The sequence below is a fragment of the Panthera leo genome, chromosome E1, assembly GCF_018350215.1.
Source record: "Panthera leo isolate Ple1 chromosome E1, P.leo_Ple1_pat1.1, whole genome shotgun sequence".
Classification (NCBI taxonomy): domain Eukaryota; kingdom Metazoa; phylum Chordata; class Mammalia; order Carnivora; family Felidae; genus Panthera; species Panthera leo.
Window position 1 is genome coordinate 43,355,712 of NC_056692.1, and position 19,246 is coordinate 43,374,957.

Here is a 19,246-nt window from a genome sequence, read left to right on the forward strand (position 1 = left end):
TACGCCACCTTTATTAGCTCCCTGGAGATGGGCTCCGCACCAGCAGAGCGGGCCCTTTTCCCAGAATCACTTGGGGCCCAGGCCTCCCTCCACCCTGCAAAGGCCACCACTCCCCCCCACTCCCCCCCCTCCCCCCTCCCCCCCCCTCCCCGGCCCGGGGCTGCTCACAGCAAGGTAGTACTTGGACTCAGATCTGGGTGGCCCCGCACTCCCGCAGCTCTGAGGGGTGGAAGGGTGGGGGAGTGGAGCAGAGCTTCCAAGGAAGCCACAGGACCTGGCATCCTGGGAAATTAAAAAATGCTAGTCCAGCTCTAGCAATTTGAACTCTTGCTCTTCAAAGCTTAAATCCGAGAGACGTTCTTCCTCCCCCTGGCCATACTGCTTCCAAGAAAAGTAGCTGACCTGCAAAATAAGCACCAGTTAGGGCGATGGGGAGGAGAACACACTTCACAGTCAGATATTCTAAAATGTTGCCATTTCCTCTAAATTCTCAATACCCATGGCTGATTATTAATTCACCACTCTGTTAGATGGGGGCCTACCACTGAATCTGCGATGGCCCCTAAATGTCTGTAGGAGGAGTTTGGGGGGAGTGCTAAGCAATTCATTCTGGGAAAGAGGGCCGGAAACCAATTCTAGCCCTTTATTTACACTGGGTGGGAAAACTTCCCCCATCTCATCTTGACTGGACATAGCCATTGATCTAGAAAAAGTAACAAGGCCACTTTTCAGAGGTCCACTCTGTGCGCCCACATGGAGAAGGCACTTAGGATGTTATAGTCAGCGTGTTAAACAATTTTCTTGAAATACTGCAACTAGCACTCAGTTTACTTCCTTCACAGCCCCTTTTCTAATGTATTTTTAGTCCTTGCTTATGGTCTGGCACAACCTCTAGCATGTAAAATGCAAGAGAGAGGGGGTTTTTATCTTAATCCCAATGTCTAGCACACAGGAATAGTTTTTATATGGAACTGATTCCAAGACTGGCCTCATGCAGGAATGGATCTGTTGTTATAATCAGGTTTCTGAAATCTTTAGCATCAATGCTGAATCTTTTTCTCATCTTTTCACCTTTTTCAGGAAGCTAGACTTTTTTTAATTTTTTTTTTCCTGAGAGAGAGAAAGCGTGAGCGGAGGAGAGGGACAGAGGGAGAGACAGAGAGAATCCCAAGTAGGCTCCACGCTCAGCACAGAGCCCGACGTGGGGCTGACCCCACAAACTCTGGGATCGTGACCTGAGCCAAAATCAAGAGTCGGATGCTCAACCTATGGAGCCACCCAGGCACCCCAGGAAGCGAGACTTCTCAAAGCCTAAACTTGGAAACGTCTGAAGTTTCCTCGACTGGTTTGATTTAGATTCAATTAACATTATTATTTTGCATGAAAAATCTTCCAGTGCTTTTTCAGAAAGTAACCATCTTCTCTTTCTCCACTCTCTTCCCTTCAAAACAAACTTTGCAACTGTGGGGTGAGTTAAATATTCAGAAATCGAGGGGCGGCTGGGTGGCTCAGCTGGCTGAGTGCCTGATTTCGGCTCAGGTCATGATCTCGCAGTCTGTGAGTTCGAGCCCCGCGCCGGGCTCTGTGCTGACAGCTCCGAGCCTGGAGCCTGCTTCAGATTCTGCGTCTCCCTCTCTCTCTGCCCCTCCCCAGCTCACGCTCTTTCTCACTCTCAAAAATAAATAAACATTAAAAAAAAAATCGAAAAAAAAAAATTCACAAATCTAGCCCCAAATTAAGCTCTCAATGACCTGAAACACATTTTTGCTTTTTTTTTTTTTTTTTTTTTTAACATTCTGTATGTGGCACATTACTATTTTCTTTTAGAAATTATTTTGGCGGGGCGCCTGGGTGGCTCAGTCGGTTGGGCGGCTGACTCCGGCTCAGGTCATGATCTCGTGGTCCGTGAGTTCGAGCCCCGCGTCGGGCTCTGTGCTGACAGCTCAGAGCCTGGAGCCTGTTTCAGATTCTGTGTCTCCCTCTCTCTCTGACCCTCCCCCGTTCATGCTCTGTCTCTCTCTGTCTCAAAAATAAATAAATGTAAAAAAAAAATTTTTTTTAGAAATTATTTTGGCAACTTAATCCCTAATTCAGGACATCCATGTGAGTGATTTACAGAAAAGTTCTTCAGCAAGATATTCACGCAAGATATATATGAGATGCCGACATCTGGGTGATACATCCTATTTGAATGGCATAATGGTTTCAAACGCTGTAGTATAATCACATTTAAGGCCATAGTTACTCTGTTCCCAAATCCTTGAGATTCTGTTTGAGGGGAGCTCTAAAAGGCTTGTGTCCTCTCCTATGTCCACAACTGTGGGAGTGCTCTGATGAAATTTGCTCTCCAAATTTCAAATAAGGGGTCAGAGCCAAGGGTCAGGACTTCAGGAAAAGCCCCAGAAATCCCCTGCAGTCAAAAGCAGTTTTTGAGTTTCACATTTCCCAAAGGATGATAGAGCTAATGCCAAAGTCTTCCAAATTCTGCTGGTTGCTTTACATTATGGCTACAGTGGCTATGTCACCCTTGAACTTTAATCTCCACATACTTGAATTAAATCCTGCAGCTCGTCTTCAGTACTGGCATCTGTGATCTCTTCACAGGGTCTGTATTCCACAGCTATTTTACCACTTTCTGAAATAAAGTGAATAAGGATTGGAAAAAAAAAAAAAAAAGAGGGCGCCTGGATGGCTCAGTCAGTTAAGCGTCTGACTTCAGCTTAGGTCATGATCTCATGGTTCATGAGTTCAAGCCCCATACTGGGGTCTCTGCTGTAAGCACTAGAGCCCACTTCAGATCCTCTGTCCCCCTCTCTCCGCCTCTCCCCTGCTTACTCTCTCAAAAATAAACATTTAAAAAATAAAGTTAACAAGATCAATTCAGAATTTTCCTTGTTCTAAAACTAGCTGTATACAATGATAGCACCCAATAACTAGACATTCTTTTTATTTATAAAAGCAGAAAATAAAAGCATTTCCCTAGAAGTTTTCTCATCTCACACTTCAGTTTTTAATCATAACTATGTGTGAAAAAATACACATGAAGTTAACAACTGTGTGGTTCAAAAACGCTATCATCTTAAGAGATAGGAACTAAGGAATAATGACACAGGAAGTTAAAACTATGGAAACAACAATGTTCAAAATCAGATGACTAGACAGTAAGGCATTAGGTAGAGGTCAGTGTGAGTTCTGGAATAGAGACCATGGACTATAGCTGATACTTCATGTTAGAAACAAGGCAAGTGTCTACTCCCCGGAAACAAAATCCCACCAGATACGATGAACAATGCTTTGGAGGGAGGGGGAGGGGGAGGGGGAGGGAGAGAATGCGCTTGGACAGTTTATTGGCAGAAATGGCCCATGTCCCTTATAGACAATACAATTCCCCTTAAGGCAAAGTACAGCTACAACATTTTGATCGTGTACAAGGGATACCATAGCATGTTAGGGAGAGGTCAGCAACCCAAAGGTTTAGTTTGGTTCTTAAAGGTTGTTACTCAGAATTGACAGCTAATGGAGATTCTACCTGATGACCAGGGAAGTCAACTTTCACTGCAAGAGCTGTCCAGGCTGGAAGCCTGAGACCAATCCAGGGTCAACTCTTATGGGCAAATAAGGCCTCTGAAACTTAGCTAGGATTTCTCAGTCTCTAAGCCTGCAAGACTGTGAAGCGGCGAGGGCGGGGTGGGGGGGGCAATTGTTTGGGGACTCGTTACTAATTATAAAATTCCCTTGGAGCACAGCCTGTAACATTCACACCATCGTAGAACTCAATAGAGAACACAATCGATGCTATTCAATAGCCTGACCACTTTCAAGGTCCACAAAAATATAGCTGACCCTAATATAAGAATCATATTCATGGCACAAAAACAGACACATAGACCAATGGAATAGAATAGAAACCCCAGAACTAGACCCACAAACGTATGGCCAACTCATCTTTGACAAAGCAGGAAAGAACATCCAATGGAAAAAAGACAGTCTCTTTAACAAATGGTGCTGGGAGAACTGGACAGCAACATGCAGAAGGTTGAAACTAGACCACTTTCTCACACCATTCACAAAAATAAACTCAAAATGGATAAAGGACCTGAATGTGAGACAGGAAACCATCAAAACCTTAGAGGAGAAAGCAGGAAAAGACCTCTCTGACCTCAGCCGTAGCAATCTCTTACTCGGCACATCCCCAAAGGCAAGGGAATTAAAAGCAAAAGTGAATTACTGGGACCTTATGAAGATAAAAAGCTTCTGCACAGCAAAGGAAACAACCAACAAAACTAAAAGGCAACCAACGGAATGGGAAAAGATATGTGCAAATGACATATTGGACAAAGGGCTAGTATCCAAAATCTATAAAGAGCTCACCAAACTCCACACCCGAAAAACAAATAACCCAGTGAAGAAATGGGCAGAAAACATGAATAGACACTTCTCTAAAGAAGACATCCGGATGGCCAACAGGCACATGAAAAGATGTTCAACGTCGCTCCTTATCAGGGAAATACAAATCAAAACCACACTCGGATATCACCTCACGCCAGTCAGAGTGGCCAAAATGAACAAATCAGGAGACTATAGATGCTGGAGAGGATGTGGAGAAACGGGAACCCTCTTGCACTGTTGGTGGGAATGCAAATTGGTGCAGCCGCTCTGGAAAGCAGTGTGGAGGTTCCTCAGAAAATTAAAAATAGACCTACCCTATGACCCAGCACTAGCACTGCTAGGAATTTACCCAAGGGATACAGGAGTACTGATGCATAGGGGCACTTGTACCCCAATGTTGATAGCAGCACTCTCAACAATAGCCAAATTATGGAAAGAGCCTAAATGTCCATCAACTGATGAATGGACAAAGAAATTGTGGTTTATATACACAATGGAATACTACGTGGCAATGAGAAAGAATGAAATATGGCCCTTTGTAGCAACGTGGATGGAACTGGAGAGTGTGATGCTAAGTGAAATAAGCCATACAGAGAAAGACAGATACCATATGGTTTCACTCTTATGTGGATCCTGAGAGACTTAACAGAAACCCATCGGGGAGGGGAAGGAAAAAAAAAAAAAAGAGGTTAGAGTGGGAGAGAGCCAAAGCATAAGAGACTGTTAAAAACTGAGAACAAACTGAGGGTTGATGGGGGGTGGGAGGGAGGGTAGGGTGGGTGATGGGTATTGAGGAGGGCACCTTTTGGGATGAGCACTGGGTGTTGTATGGAAACCAATTTGACAATAAATTTCATATATTAAAAAAAAAAAAAAAAAAAAAAAGAATCATATTCACCCAATAGGTCAGTGCCAAAAACAAAAACTGAAGCTGAATTGATTCCAAAAACATAATCTTATAAATTCTCCAACAGGAAAACGATGATAACAAGTGAACATATTTTCTCTGCTTACCATGTTTCAGGGATAGTTTTAAACTTTTCCATCATCTCATTTGCTCTTACAATTCATCCCCCATGAGGTGAGTTGAATTATTACCTTTACTTGGCAGATAGAGAAATTGCAGCTTAGAGAGATTACATACTTCAAATCTGACTATAAAACCTAAAACTGCATAAGAAATCTAGGAGACAGAGCTAAGATTCAACACCAGATGTCTAAAGCTTCAAAGTTTATTTTTTTTATTATTTATTTTGAGAGAGAGAGCACATGGCATGTGAGAGTCAGGGAGAGGCAGAGAGAGAGGTAGGGAAAGAATCCCAAGCGAGCTCCACGCTGTCAGCACAGAGCCCGACACGGGGCTCAATCTCACACATCGTGAGATCATGACCTGAGCTGAAATCAACAGTTGGACGCTTAACTGACTGAGCCACACAGGTGCCCCCAAAGCTTATACTCACAATAGTATTCTGTGTTATGAGCAAACAATCAAGAAAGAAGACTGGGTCAAACACTTTCTGTGTGGACAGAGGTAAGTCACTGTATATCTATATACTGGGGACAAAAATATTTGTGGTCATTTTTCTCACAGATGCCACAAAGAACAAATTTGACACTACCGCTTTGAAAGCATTTGGTGAATAAAAGAATATGAAGTGTTTTCATCCAATTAACTTTTCAAAATGAGTTTATTTGCTCGTTGAAACTGATGTACTGTAAGGACAATCAAATAAGTCTTACCTAAAATCACAATCAACAGCTTCTGGAATGCATCTGACACAGCCTTCTGAATAGCAAGCTTCTGGGTTGTCCTCCTTTTCATAAGAAATGATAATGGCCCTGCATCCAACCAAAACAAATGGATTTAACATGCCTATCTGAATGATAACTGATTTGGGGGTTATATGTGTAAAAGTGAAAATACATCCATGATTCGTAGTTCATTATCTTAGCAAGTAAGGGCAGGCACAACACAAGGTTGAATGACTCTGCTGTAGGTATATCCTGGCAGGGCACATTTTTACTGCCCTGATCTACTCCAGAAGTTTTGGAAGTACCAAAAGGGAGACACAAGCCAAGAAAGTGGCACAGATCTCACATCGCTCGTAGATTTCAAATGGACAAGCTGAAACTATAGTTTCAGACCCTACTGCAGACCCTACTCTCCTGTGCATCAAGGGCTGGAGTCACGTGGGGAGAAGGGTTCGGTGGTAGTGCACGTGACCGCCTGGTCTCTTCCCGGGCATCACCCAAGGGAGCCTTACTCCCTTAGCCTTGCTAACAGCCCTGCCCCTCCCTGAAAACCCTAAGCCTAAGTGCTGTAGACACTGGGAAAAAACACAGTACCAATGGGAATACCTTTTCTAGGCATCTGTATTTGACTCTTTACACTCCAGCCCTTTTATAGGAGGCAAAGGACTCAACATCTACACAAGAGTTTGTTTAAATCTTTAGATGATTACTTTGCTGAGATAACTGCAGGCTGCAAGAGATATGTATTTGAAGGACTATTTTAGCACAAGGCGAATTCTTAACCAAAAATGGGAAAAACATTACTTCCCTCCTCCTAAACTTCTTGGCAGAAAGTCAGCTTTAGAATTTTAAAGTTAAAGGTTCTTTCAGGTATTGCCTGAGATAAAAGCCTGTACTGTAGGCCAGAAAAACTCTGCCTAGGGCTTTAGGAGCTTAGCAAAGGGGAGGGCTGGATGATGTATCTGAAAAGATGAGTTTTTAGAAAGAAAGAGGGATTCTGCCTCCCCTCCACCCCCACCCCCACTGTAAACAGACCTTCCTCCAGGTCATCCAAAGTCTCCTCGGCCATGCCAGCTCCGGGACTCCGGCACTCATAGGATGGCAACACCACCTCTAAAGCACAGAAGAATTTCAGGCTCTGCTTCTGAAGTGGTGGCACAGTATCTTCATTTGCCCTTTCTTCAAGGTCAGAAAGATCCTGAAGCTGTTAGGATTTTATTATTATTATTTTTTTATGTTTATTTTTGACAGAGAGAGAGAGAGAGAGAGAGAGAGAGAGAGAGAATGAGCAGGGGAGGGGCAGAGAGAGAGAGGGAGACACAGAATCCGAAACAGGCTCCAGGCTCTGAGCTGCCAGCACAGAGCCCCACGTGGGGCTCGAACTCACAGACCGTGAGATCATGACCTGAGCCGAAGTCGGACGCTCAACTGACTGAGCCACCCAGGCACCCCGAGCTGTTAGGATTTTAAATGGAAGGTCCTTCCTTGGATCTGAATGTAAGCTTCAAGATGTTTTGTTATTAAAAACAAAACCGGCGGCCCCTGGGTGGCTCAGTTGGTTAAACTTCCGACTTCGGCTCATGTCGTGATCTCACTGTTCATGGGTTCGGGACCCGCGTCGAGCTCTGTGCTGACAGCTCAGAGCTTGGAGCCTGCTTCCGATTCTGTCTCTCCCTCTCTTTCTGCCCCTCCCCCGCTTGCAATCTGCCTCTCTCTAAAAAAAAAAAAAAAAAAAAAAAAAATGCAACTAAACTCCAGCAATCCCAGCCCACAATGGAGATATCCTATAGCTTCAAAATCAAGTAAGACTTACAAATGGATGAAGACAACTGGTTTTTATTATACACCATACAAATACTGGAGAAGATTATGGACACCACCACCCAAGTTACTGAGATTATTATGAATTCTTGGTGGCAGGCTCAGGTACTTCCAGTTAGAGCCCTCTCACATCTCCCCACAACCCAGTTTTCTCCTTTCTGAAGTCCAGAATTTCAGTGTTGAAATGATTCTAATTAGTCAGAGAAAATCTATAAAGTTTACCTTGGTGATCCTTTTTGACCATCCATTGAAACCAAAGTAATAATTTGCCAGTTCTTGGCACTGGGAGCTGTTTAGGGCAAGGGCCTGATGTTGAACCGCCTTATGTTTGGTGCCAAGACGAACCTAAAGACATAAGAAATAGACCTGAAAATATCATAACCTGACACAGAGGCTTCCTTTAGATACACCTGAGATTTATCAATACCTATTTCATAGAGAGGTTGTGAAGCTCAAACTGGAAACATTTTAAGAAATCAGCTCCTAATAAACCCTAAATAAATGCTATGTACTATTTTTACGCTATAGACTTTGATGCATCATTTCCAGGGCCCTTGATAATCGGCTTTCCGTGATCTCTGATATTGAAAGTGATGACGAAAGCAACTAAGGAAGCCCTCTGGAAGCAAGTTATAGGGCTGTAGGTAAGCAAGGGAAGTAAACTTTTTGCTGTCTCATCCCGTAGCTCCTGTTTGAGAATATGACCTCAAGAGCAGATAACATGGACCTGAGTAGGACCTTAATCAGCAGCACCCACCCCCCGCAAGTTACTAACCCCCGTTAGAAGAAGGAATATACATACTTCTGTAAATTTTATAAGCAAATAAAACAATAAGAGGTTCATTTGCCTTAATAAGCTTCTTTGAGAATGCAAATACCTCCAGTGTTAACTCTCTAAATAACTTACACGCTACAGTGTATTTCTTACATCCTCTAGTTCTTTTTTAAATGTCTATTTCAAGTGGGGTGTAGTATATTCGTATATTCATAAAAATTCAAATAATTCAAATAAAGTCAAAGTATTATTAACTCTTTATTGATTTGTTTGTGCAACGTCCTCTATCACTAGTTTATCAGTTCCTTAAGTGCTTGAAGGAACCATATTTTATTCTTTTCTCATTCCTAGAATCAAGCACAGGTCTATGGATTAAGTGAATGAATGAGTAGATGAAAAAGTGAAATTACTTTCTCCAACTGAAGCTGCCTGCTAGGAAGGAGAAATGAAGATGAACTTTTAAATGTTGAGTGCTACAGCACAGGCTAATGGTGAGGCAGAGTGGAGCTGTTCTGGACAACCAGGAAGCTTCAGAAGGGCCTTGAGCCCCTGAGTGGTAGAGACAGTTGTCACCTTAGATAACCTTGCCACAGTTCTTGCTGGCGACCGTTTTCCTTCATGCTACTGAAAAAAAGCTCTCAGATGACTTAGGCCTTTCCTTGATTTTACTGTAAGATGTTATTCTTGGGGCGTCTGGGTGGCTCAGTCTGTTGGGCATCCGACTGCAGCTCAGGTCATGATTCTCACAGTTTGTGAGTTCGAGCCCCGTGTCAGGCTCTGTGCTGACAACTCACAGCCTGGAGTCTGCTTCCGATTAGGTGTCTCCCTCTCTCTCTCTCTGCCCCTCACCCGCTCATGCTTTGACTCTGTCTCTCAAAAATAAACATTAGGGGCGCCTGGGTGGCTTGGTCGGTTAAGCGTCCGACTTCGGCTCAGATCATGATCTCACGGCCTGTGAGTTCGAGCCCCGCGTCAGGCTCTGTGCTGACAGCTCAGGGCCTGGAGCCCGTTTCAGATTCTGTGTCTCCCTCTCTCTCTCTGCCCCTCCCCTGTTCATGCTCTGTCTCTCTCTGTCTCAAAAATAAATAAATGTTAAAAAATTTTTTTTTTAAATAAACATTAAAAAAAATTTTTTTTAAATAAACATTAAAAAAAATTTTTTAATATGTTCTTTTTAAATATGTATTTATAAAAGGTAAACAAACAAACAAAAACAACCAGAAACTATGTGTACTTGCCAAAGTATAAAGGAACACATAAGTAAATTGGGCAACAATTTCAGTAGGCGGCGGGGTGGGGGTGGTGGTGGTGGTGGTGGTGGTGGTGGTAACCCAAGGCTCTGTGTTAAATAAATAAAGAAATTTAATATGAATGCTCTCTCCTGTCAGCTATATATTGACTTTGGGCTTTATGCTGTGAAATCTCAAAATCCATTTGTGAAATGGTCTTAATGTCCAATGAGAGAAAAACACCTCATTACTCACAACTGATACAAAGTAATTATTTCATAATCTGTGATAGCTGAGTGGCTGGGTGACATCTTCACAGGCTAGAAGCTTGCAAACTCAGGATTGCCTGACAGGTGATCATTTCAATCATAGGGAGTGGAGCCAGGATTGAAGACAGTGTTGAACAAGTGGAGACAGTATACTCAGACATTTGAGAAGGATTCTTAGATTCGATCCAGATTAAATCAGTAAGGAAAGGCATATGGGTAAGAATAGGCAGTCAAGTCCGTAGGAAGTAGCTAGATTAAGAAGCCAGTTAGACAAAGCTGATGAAAACATACAATTATAAAGTGAAAGGTTTGGCAATCTAAGCCTCACTCAACTTATTCAAAGGAATTGACATGGCCCTTGATAAGGACATGGTGATTGAATTGAGGCACATAATGAAATATAATTCTGGGGCTCTGGGAAAGCAAAATGGACAGCATGTTGGTATGGAATAAAGTTTCTGTGGTGTATTAAAGAATGTTTTAACCATTTTCCCGGGAGTTGAAGGGAGTTCTGAATAGGCAGCTTGAGAGTGATGACGACGATAATGACGATGAAGCATCCTTTATAATACAACTGATGAAAGAATTTGTCATTTTATATCCACATAATAGAGGGGGGCCTGGGTGGCTCAGTCGGTTAAGCGTCCAACTTCAGCTCAGGTCATGATCTCAGGATTCATGAGTTCGAGCCCCACATCGGGTTCTGAGCTGACAGCTCAAAGCCTAGAAGTCTGCTTCTGATTCTGTGTCTCCCTCTTTCTCTTCCCCTTCCCTGCTCATGCCCTGTTTCTCAAAACTGAATAAAAACGTTATTAAAATTGTTTTTAATCCCCATAATAGTAAACAGAAACAAGACTTCTTGTGAAGCTTTGTTAAATTAAGGGGCACCAAAAAATGACACAGGGTTGAACATCAGTAAGTTTGGGCTTGACCTCTCCCTTCCAGTTACTGTCATGAACCTTAAGTAAGTCACTTAACTATCCTGAGTTCGAGTTTCTTCATCTGAAAACAAAACAAACATAACAAAACAACCAAAAAACCCAGGGAAACCGGAGGATCAGTGTAGCAATGCATCTAAAAGCATTCTGTAAACCACAGTGGTATACCAACGCTGGTCTATTATTGCTGAATTCAACACTTCGTCCCAGTGGTGTTAGGAATTTCCTACTTGGACCCACCTTCACTGGAGAATTCTGAAAAAGCTGCTTCTGGTCGCATGCCTTTTGGGCTCTGTGAGCATCCCTTGCTGAGTAAAACTTGATGATGGCGTAGAAACCAGGACGGGCCACTGCAGCGTTCGGGAAGACTCGGACCGAATACAGAAGGCCAAACTGGGAGAATACTGCGAACAGAGAATGCTGTGGGGTGGTCCCACGCCAAGTAAGTGCATGAAATTTCACGCCCAGGAAACAAAACTGCCTTCTATTCCCTAAGCCCTCCTGCACACGCAACCCAAAGCACTTCTCGTTTCGTTGAAAAGATTTCCCTTTGAAATCCCGGGATTCGAGAAGCATTAGAAGGCAACATGTGCCGGCTGTTGAGAGTTACCTCTCAAAAATCTGTCGGGGCTGAGACTGCAAAGCTCCCCTCTAGAACTAAGATTCCTCTCGGCGGAGACTACAAGGCGCGCGAGGTGCTCAAGGCCAGACTCAGACTCCCAGTCACGGGGAGGTGGGGGTGTCTCCCTCCCTCCCTCCCTCCTGGCCCGGCTCACATGCAAGGCCTCGGCCGTGGGTCCAGAACTCAGCTCCCACACCAGCAAGGTTTTGTCACTCTCGGTGGGAACCGTAAAAGAGACCAATTCCGCCATCCTACCACCAAGGAGCAGGCGCGACTAAGGTTTGAGTGGCACGGCGCCTGCGCAAGGCGCGCCCGCGCGTTTTAAAAAGGGGCTGGTACGAGGGGCGGGGCCAGCTCGCCGCGGGGTGGGGCGGGGGCTGTCCCCCGGACCTCTCCTTCGCCCCTCCCGCTCTGGGGCGGGTCTCTGCCTCTACTTCCCCTCCCGCAGCTCCATTGTCTCAATGTCGTAGAATTTAGTGCTTCTAGTCAAGTGTATTTAAAAAAAAATTTTTTTTTAATATTTATTTATTTTTGAGAGACAGAGTGCAAGCAGCGGAGAATCAGACACACACACACACACACACACACACAGAATCCGAAGCAGGCTCCAGACTGTCAGCACAGAGCCCCAAGCAGGGCTCAAACTCACAAACTGTGAGATCACGACCTGGGCTGAAGTCGGACGCTTAACCGACTGAGCCACCCAGGCACCGTTAGTCAAGTGTATTTTTACAGTAGGGTCTAAAGGGTGAGCTTACAGGATCCCTGGGTGTGGACAATTTTATGGCAGCCTTCTTCCTCTTCACTCCGGGAGAAGATTTAGACTACTAGCAGTTAGTAAGTTACCTACTGAACTTAAAAATTTGGATTTCTCTACGTTGTGTGGGCAATGACCACTAAAGATGCAATCCTTTGGCTTAAGAATGTTTTCATGAATGTTAAATATACAAATCAAACTATAACTCATTAAGCCATTAATGAAATCCTTAAAAAGCATTCCCTGATTTCCCTACGTGATTTTGATGAATTGGTGTACGTGTGTGCTTGTTGGGGTGAGATGATGTGGGAGTTTGGCAAGCAGGGTAAGAAGGAGAGATAAATTTGAAAAAACCAAAGAGAGGGGGCGCCTGGGTGGCGCAGTCGGTTGAGCGTCCGACTTCAGCCAGGTCACAATCTCGCGGTCCGTGAGTTCGAGCCCCGCGTCGGGCTCTGGGCTGATGGCTCGGAGCCTGGAGCCTGTTTCCGATTCTGTGTCTCCCTCTCTCACTGCCCCTCCCCCGTTCATGCTCTGTCTCTCTCTGTCCCAAAAATAAATAAAAAACGTTGAAAAAAAAATTAAAAAAAAAAAAAAAAAAAAGAAAAAACCAAAGAGTGAGGCCAGGTAGGGCACCAACATTGGAGCTCATGGTGCTTGTGCAGAAGGGCCGCTCTCGGCATCCAAATAGCTATTTTGAGGACTAACACACTGAGAGGGAAAGTAGGTCCTAATGATCCTTATTTTAATCCTAGAATGTCTGAGCCAGAAGGGGCCTTACAAAACAAGTCTCCTGAGGTTTCTAAGCAGTGGCCTTCAGACTGCTGCTGGTCTGTGGTGAAGGTTTCACCAGTCCTTGCCAAAGCAAGAAAAGGTAATATAAGCAGGGTTAAAAAAAATATTTTCATAAAACGAAATCCATTCCATTATCCTATAAATCTGACCCTCATTTAAAAAATTATTTTAATATTATTCATTTTTGAGAGAGAGCATGCATGTGCGAATGGGGGAGGGGCAGAGAGAGAGCGGGAGACACGGACTCCGAAGCGGCCTCCAGGCTCTGAGCTGTCGGCACAGAGCCCCTCGCCGGCGCTCAGACCCACAAACCGCAAGATCATGACCTGAGCCGAAGACCGACGGTCAACCAACCGAGCCACCCGGGCACACTGACCTTCATTTTTCATGCTGAAAACTGTTTTATGAGGAGATGCTGATAGAGGATAGTTGTTGTGATTCATACTCTTTCTAGGGCATTAAAATAAAAAGTTGGACATGTTAACATGGCCTTAACTTTTTTCGTGCTTTACTGGTCTGTGAAATCCAAAACTCTGGGAACCACTCAAATGTCAAACCTCTCACTTCAGAGCTGAAGCAGTTAAGGCTCAGAAGTAGGGACAGCAGTGGCCCAGGTGGGACAGTTTATTCAGGCAGTTCCGATTGTAGCCACAGGTAGAACATTCCTCCAACTGCCCCTTTTCTGTCTTTGCGTTGTCATTTTGCAGGTTCAACTCCACGTCAGCACCGTGTATTCGTTGTATGTATCCACTCATTCGCTGTAGCCAGTGTTCGTGTATGTCGCTGCTTCTCCAGGCAGATGGTGAACACCTCAAGAACAATAGTTATGATTTACCTTCCTTCTTCTAGTGCCCACCACCCTCCTGCCATACTAGGTACTCGAAGATATCTGGAATGAAAAATGAAGAAATCAACACATTCTTTGCACAAGGAATGCTTTAATAATTCCCCAAATATAACAACTTCTTCACTGTGGTCCTCTCTTGGTTCGCGAATGACAGTCAGGAACCAGGGGCCTGGGCCTGGATGGGTGCAAGGAGAAAGCCCTAGAAAACCATTTATTCCTGGGGCTCCGGTCAGTCCTTTTTGAACATGGGAAGGAAAGAAAATAACGTGAAGTGGAGGCAAGAGGAAGAAGACATGAAGAATCCCCAGGCGAGAAGAGGAACGCTGGAATGACTCCACGCCTGTCTCATTCCTTGTGACACCCCGTCATCCAGTAGGAGAGTGGCCGGCCCGCACAGTGCAACCTCCATGCCACCCTGTGGAGAGAAGAAGGCTGGGTTCTTGCTTCCTACTTAGTAGCTCCTTCTCCACATCCATGACCCAGCACTTAGTGAACGCACGGCACAGCACGGCAATGCACAGAACCCCCTTCACTGCTCGCTCTCTGGTCTGTCCCCCCGTGGCCCCTCTGAGCCTTCCTTTAAATTTCTCTTATCTGTGGTGTTTGGCTCCTCCCCCCGTTCAGCATGCTCCCACGTTTTCAAATCCTCCTCTGGCCCCGAAGGGGGAGTGCACCATTTTACAAGGCTGAGAGTCACTAAACAAACAGAAAGATAAATACATACATAAATAAATAAATAACCAATCCGTCAATCTCAGGGGCAACTATCGACTCTCCCTCCAGAGAGGGTCATCCCTAGTAGCCGTCAGCGTCTCTCCCGCATGGTGTTCTTAGAGTAGACAAGGCACTTAACCCCCTCCTTCCTCACAGACACCTGTAGAGCAACTTATCTGTCTATCTATCTATGTATCTATCTATCTATCTCCAATTTGAAGCTCAGAAAAGTGAAGCAACCATTGCACTGTCTACCACTGGGAAGCTGACAGCTTTGGGGGTATTTGCTCAGCTGAGGAGCTACGCACCTTTTATAGAAAATGTTGCTGCGAATTATGGAGAGGGCCAGCCCCACCCCCCACCCGTGGCCAGCATGATGGTGCTGCTTAACTGGTCCCACACCTACAGCTCATTGAACCGCTCGGGGATGATGGGTCCAAGCTGAGCCAATCAGATTCTCTATCCCAGCCCCTTGGACTCTGGGGCTGAGACTAGCCAGTCTCCGTGACTGCTCAGAACATTAGCCCGTTAACTTGGGGGCAGCCACAGTCTGTCCTCTGGAATGGGGAGCAGAATATACTGCTCTACAAAGAAAGAAGTGAAGGAAATGCACGAGGAGGCAGAAACTTGTCAGGAAAGCCACACTGACAGTTCCCAGCTCCGCCTCCGTTCTCTTCCAGAGAAGAGACCCCTTGGGTAAGCTCGGTGAGACACCTTGTCCCCTCCGAAGCCATCTCCCTCAGCTAACTCAAGTTCCTTTGCTACTGTGTCCAAAACAGTTTTAATACAACATCAGAGAAAGACCCAGATCCCAAGTCTTGTAAGTCCCAGTTCCAAGCCCGCCGCTCTCCCACATTTTTCTAGATGGTTAGAAGGGGTGGAGTCCTTGCCTCCTGTCCCCTCCTGTCACTACATCCTTCTTGGGGCTCTGCCTGCTGACTTAGTCCCACAGTGACCTCCTCACCAGTTCTTCATTCCCCCTGCTCCAGACACAATCTTTTTCACACAGTTGATGGTTGAGAGAAGATCGGGGCTCAGCAGTTCTGAAGGGGAGACAGAGAATACCTGTGAGAACACAGAGGACAGTCCCAGAGACTGAGGCAGACACCGGCTCTCCCCGCCCCCCGGGGGCTGAGTCCTTCCAGATTAGGCAAGGGCTCCCTCCCAGAGGCCCATGGAGATATCCCTACAATGGCTGCTAGAGGTCAAGGGTGGCTAGGGGTGGGGGCAGGAGGGGCAGGAGTAAATGTATGTTTACTACCACACATCCTAGCTAGGGTACATGCTGGTTCGCGCCACGTTTGAGGGTTTCTAGGGAAAGGAAATGTCAAAACAGGCAGCACAGAGGCCGAGGTAAACCTTGCCTAATGAGAGAGGCTCTTCAGGTGAAGAGTGCAGGGATGTTGATCAGAGTACGAAAGAGGGAGTAAGGGGCAAAGTCATGGACCTGTGGAGCCTCCACGAGTGGCTCTGAGGTGGGGAGTTTGCCCTTGGCCTCGAATCAATCAGGCCATTGACCAAAGTCAGGACTTGATGGTTAGAGCTGAGCCTTCAGGGCCACCAGTCTGGCATTCAGCACTGGTTCTATGAGCCTCAGTTTGCTCGTCTGTAAAGCGGGGATCATAATAGTTTCCGCCGCATGAGAAGCTGGCATGTGAAGTGCTCAGCATACAACACACTCTCGCTAAATGTTGGCCGCTGCTGTCCTCTGTTACTGGGTGTGCAGAGCCTTTCTGGAGCCTGCACCCCGGAGAATCTCCTAACCGGAGGGGCATCGTAGCCACTAGTGAAATCCTCTGCTCAGCAAAGGCATTCCTGGGTGCATTCCCAGGCTTGGAGTGGGACGAGAAGTCCTGTGAGTAGACCCCACTCATCCTCTCCCCTCTCCCACCCTGAGACCCCGGCCAGACCTTTGCAGTCCTCGTGGCAAATGTTTTCCGAGTGACTCTTGTGATCATTGCACCAATAGTGGCTGTTGATCTGGAAGACGCCATAGTCGAAGCTGCCGTCTGCATTTTCATTTACCTTTGATAGGTTGAAGTTGCTCTCCACAAAAGCCAGGCACAGCCCTTAGAACAGGGAGAAGAAGGTTTTTAGAGGGCTCTGAACTGAGGGACAAAGGACACGGAGGAGAAAGGGAGACGGGGAAGCAGAAGAAAGGAACAAGGCCTAAGAGGCTAGACGGGGCGAGCTGGCCGGAAACACCCATTAGCTTCTCTCCTCGCCCTTCGGTCCATCCACCTGCCCCTCAGTACAACCGCTCATCATCCCGCTGTCCATCCGCATCTCCTGCACTTGATGATCGCCTACTGTGTGCCATGACCCGTGCAAAGCCCAGTGAGGGACATTCAGCTGGGGCAAAGGCAGCTGGTGCCTTCAGCAAGAACGAAGACGCACCCCTTAAAGGACCACAAGACAAGATAAAACGAGAAGGACGGCACAAGACAGGTGTGTGCAAAATCTGGGCAAAAGGAAGCTAGCCCCACCAGGGAGGAGGACGAAGCCTTTGCACTGCCTGCTCCCTCTGCCTGGAATGCTCTTCCCCAGACATTTGGGTGACCCGGTCCTTTGCCTCATTCAGTGCTGCTCAATGTCACCTCCTCAGAGAGGTATTCCTTGACTTCCCCTTCAAGGACAAGGTTACCTCTCACTGCCCTGGCTTTATTCTGCTGCATAACATTTATCACCACCAGGAAGTGCTTCATATGTTTGTGTGTTTGTTTGGGGCTCGCCTCTCCCCCTAGAATGCGAACACTGTGAAGGAAGGGGCTTTGTTGATGTCTCTGTCCCCAGCCCCTAAAATAGTTCCCGGTACATAGTAAGTGCTCAGTTAATAATATTCAGTGGAAGGAATATAGAATGTTGGGAGGGGCTTCTCGGGGAGGGCTGCTTTTTGAACTTGGCTTCGAAAGATGAATGATGGAAAGATGGCCACATAGGAGGTGACCAGGAGCAGAAGAGGAATGGGGGGGCGGGAGTGTGAGAAAGCGGCACTCACAGTCACTCAGGGAGTAGCCCTCAAACCCATCCAGATCCTCCTTGTGCAGCACTCTGGCCAAGTCACAGCGACTGATGAGCTTGGCCTCATTTATGGCAACGAGGCAGCTGACCAAGGACATGAGTAGCATCCTCATCATCTTCGGAGGGGAGAAGGTGCAGCTGAGGGCCTGTGGTCCCGAGGATCTCCCAGACGTGCTGCTGGTCTCCTCTGAGCACCTGAGGAATCTGGAGAGAGCAGCCAAATGTCCCGGCTCACTCACGGCTCCCCGCCTGGCTATTTCTCTTTCCTCTCACCATTTTATACTTTCTTTTACTACAGAAACTTTCAAACACTTACAAAATAAGAGAGAATAATATCATGAATCTCCATGTAGCCATTGCCCAGCGTCAACAGTGAAAAACCGAGGCTGATCTCCTTTCACCTATAGGTTTTCTCCTCTTTTAGCCATTCTCACTCTTGTAAAGGACACCTGGCTATGGGCAGCATTTGGGTACAGGGGTGGGGAGTGAGGCTGGCAAAGGAGATTGATGAGCACTGGACTTTACTGGTACTTGCGTGTGTGGGTTTGAACATGTGCTCTCGTAGGAAGGGCCAGGCTACTGGGTGTTGATCTGCCCTCAACCCCACGCTCCCAGACGCATGATATGTGACTTTTCCCAAGGGTATACCCTGCCTTGTGCAATTCCTGAGAGGCTGTCTTATAAGCTCTACACCTTTGTTTCCACTCAGAACTGGTGTCACTCGGGGCGCCTGGGTGGCTCAGTCCGTTAAGCGTCCGACTTCGGCTCAGGTCACGATCTCTCGGTATGTGAGTTCGAGCCCCGCGTCGGGCTCTGTGCTGACTGCTCAGAGCCTGGAGCCTGTTTCAGATTCTGTGTCTCCCTCTCTCTCTGACCCTCCCCCATTCGTGATCTGTCTCTCTCTGTCTCAAAAATAAATAAACGTTAAAAAAAAAAATTAAAAAAAAAAAACTGGTGTCACTCAAGTAAAAGTGACCTTGTTGAAGAAATAAACTTCACTTTCACACTCTGTGTGTGTGTGTGTGTGTGTGTGTGTGTGTGTGTGTAGGGGGAGGTGCAAGGGGCGGGGACTCTGGATTCACATCGCCTGCTTTCAAAGGTTGGGCTGCAGTGTGACCTTGGGCAATATACTTTACCTCTCCGGGCCTCATTTGTAAAAGGAAGATATGCCAGTACCCACTTACTAGGGTTGTCATGATGATTAAACGAAATGATAAATGCCTAAATCTTGGTTTTGCATTCCCCCCCAAATAGGAAGCAAGACTTCTGGGACAAAGGTTGATTCCTAGGCTGGAGTTAGGAAAGAGTATAAAATAAGTC

At 46.0% G+C, this 19,246-nt stretch overlaps 2 protein-coding genes across 4 annotated transcripts; both read right to left on the reverse strand.

The window, feature by feature from the left end:
* Positions 1 to 150: 150 nt before the first annotated feature.
* Positions 151 to 14,058, reverse strand: LOC122207326 (RAD52 motif-containing protein 1-like). 3 transcript variants are annotated; one of them, XM_042917423.1, is made up of 7 exons: positions 13,721 to 14,058; positions 11,414 to 11,593; positions 8,185 to 8,307; positions 7,177 to 7,345; positions 6,130 to 6,228; positions 2,550 to 2,635; positions 151 to 402 (listed from the first exon to the last, which is right to left on the reverse strand). In XM_042917423.1, the coding sequence occupies exons 1-7, from the start codon at positions 13,724 to 13,726 to the stop codon at positions 301 to 303; spliced, it is 765 nt and encodes a 254-aa protein (XP_042773357.1). In that variant the 5' UTR covers positions 13,727 to 14,058; the 3' UTR covers positions 151 to 300. The 3 variants fall into 3 exon arrangements, with proteins under 3 accessions (XP_042773357.1, XP_042773356.1, XP_042773355.1); XM_042917422.1 differs by lacking the exon at positions 13,721 to 14,058 and adding an exon at positions 11,950 to 12,235; XM_042917421.1 differs by lacking the exon at positions 13,721 to 14,058 and having other exon boundaries at positions 11,414 to 11,777.
* Positions 14,059 to 14,262: 204 nt separating this feature from the next.
* Positions 14,263 to 18,623, reverse strand: LYZL6 (lysozyme like 6). Its single transcript, XM_042917436.1, has 4 exons — positions 17,904 to 18,623; positions 16,816 to 16,974; positions 15,870 to 15,948; positions 14,263 to 14,606 (listed from the first exon to the last, which is right to left on the reverse strand). The coding sequence occupies exons 1-4, from the start codon at positions 18,040 to 18,042 to the stop codon at positions 14,537 to 14,539; spliced, it is 447 nt and encodes a 148-aa protein (XP_042773370.1). The 5' UTR covers positions 18,043 to 18,623; the 3' UTR covers positions 14,263 to 14,536.
* Between the last annotated feature and the right edge of the window lie 623 nt (positions 18,624 to 19,246).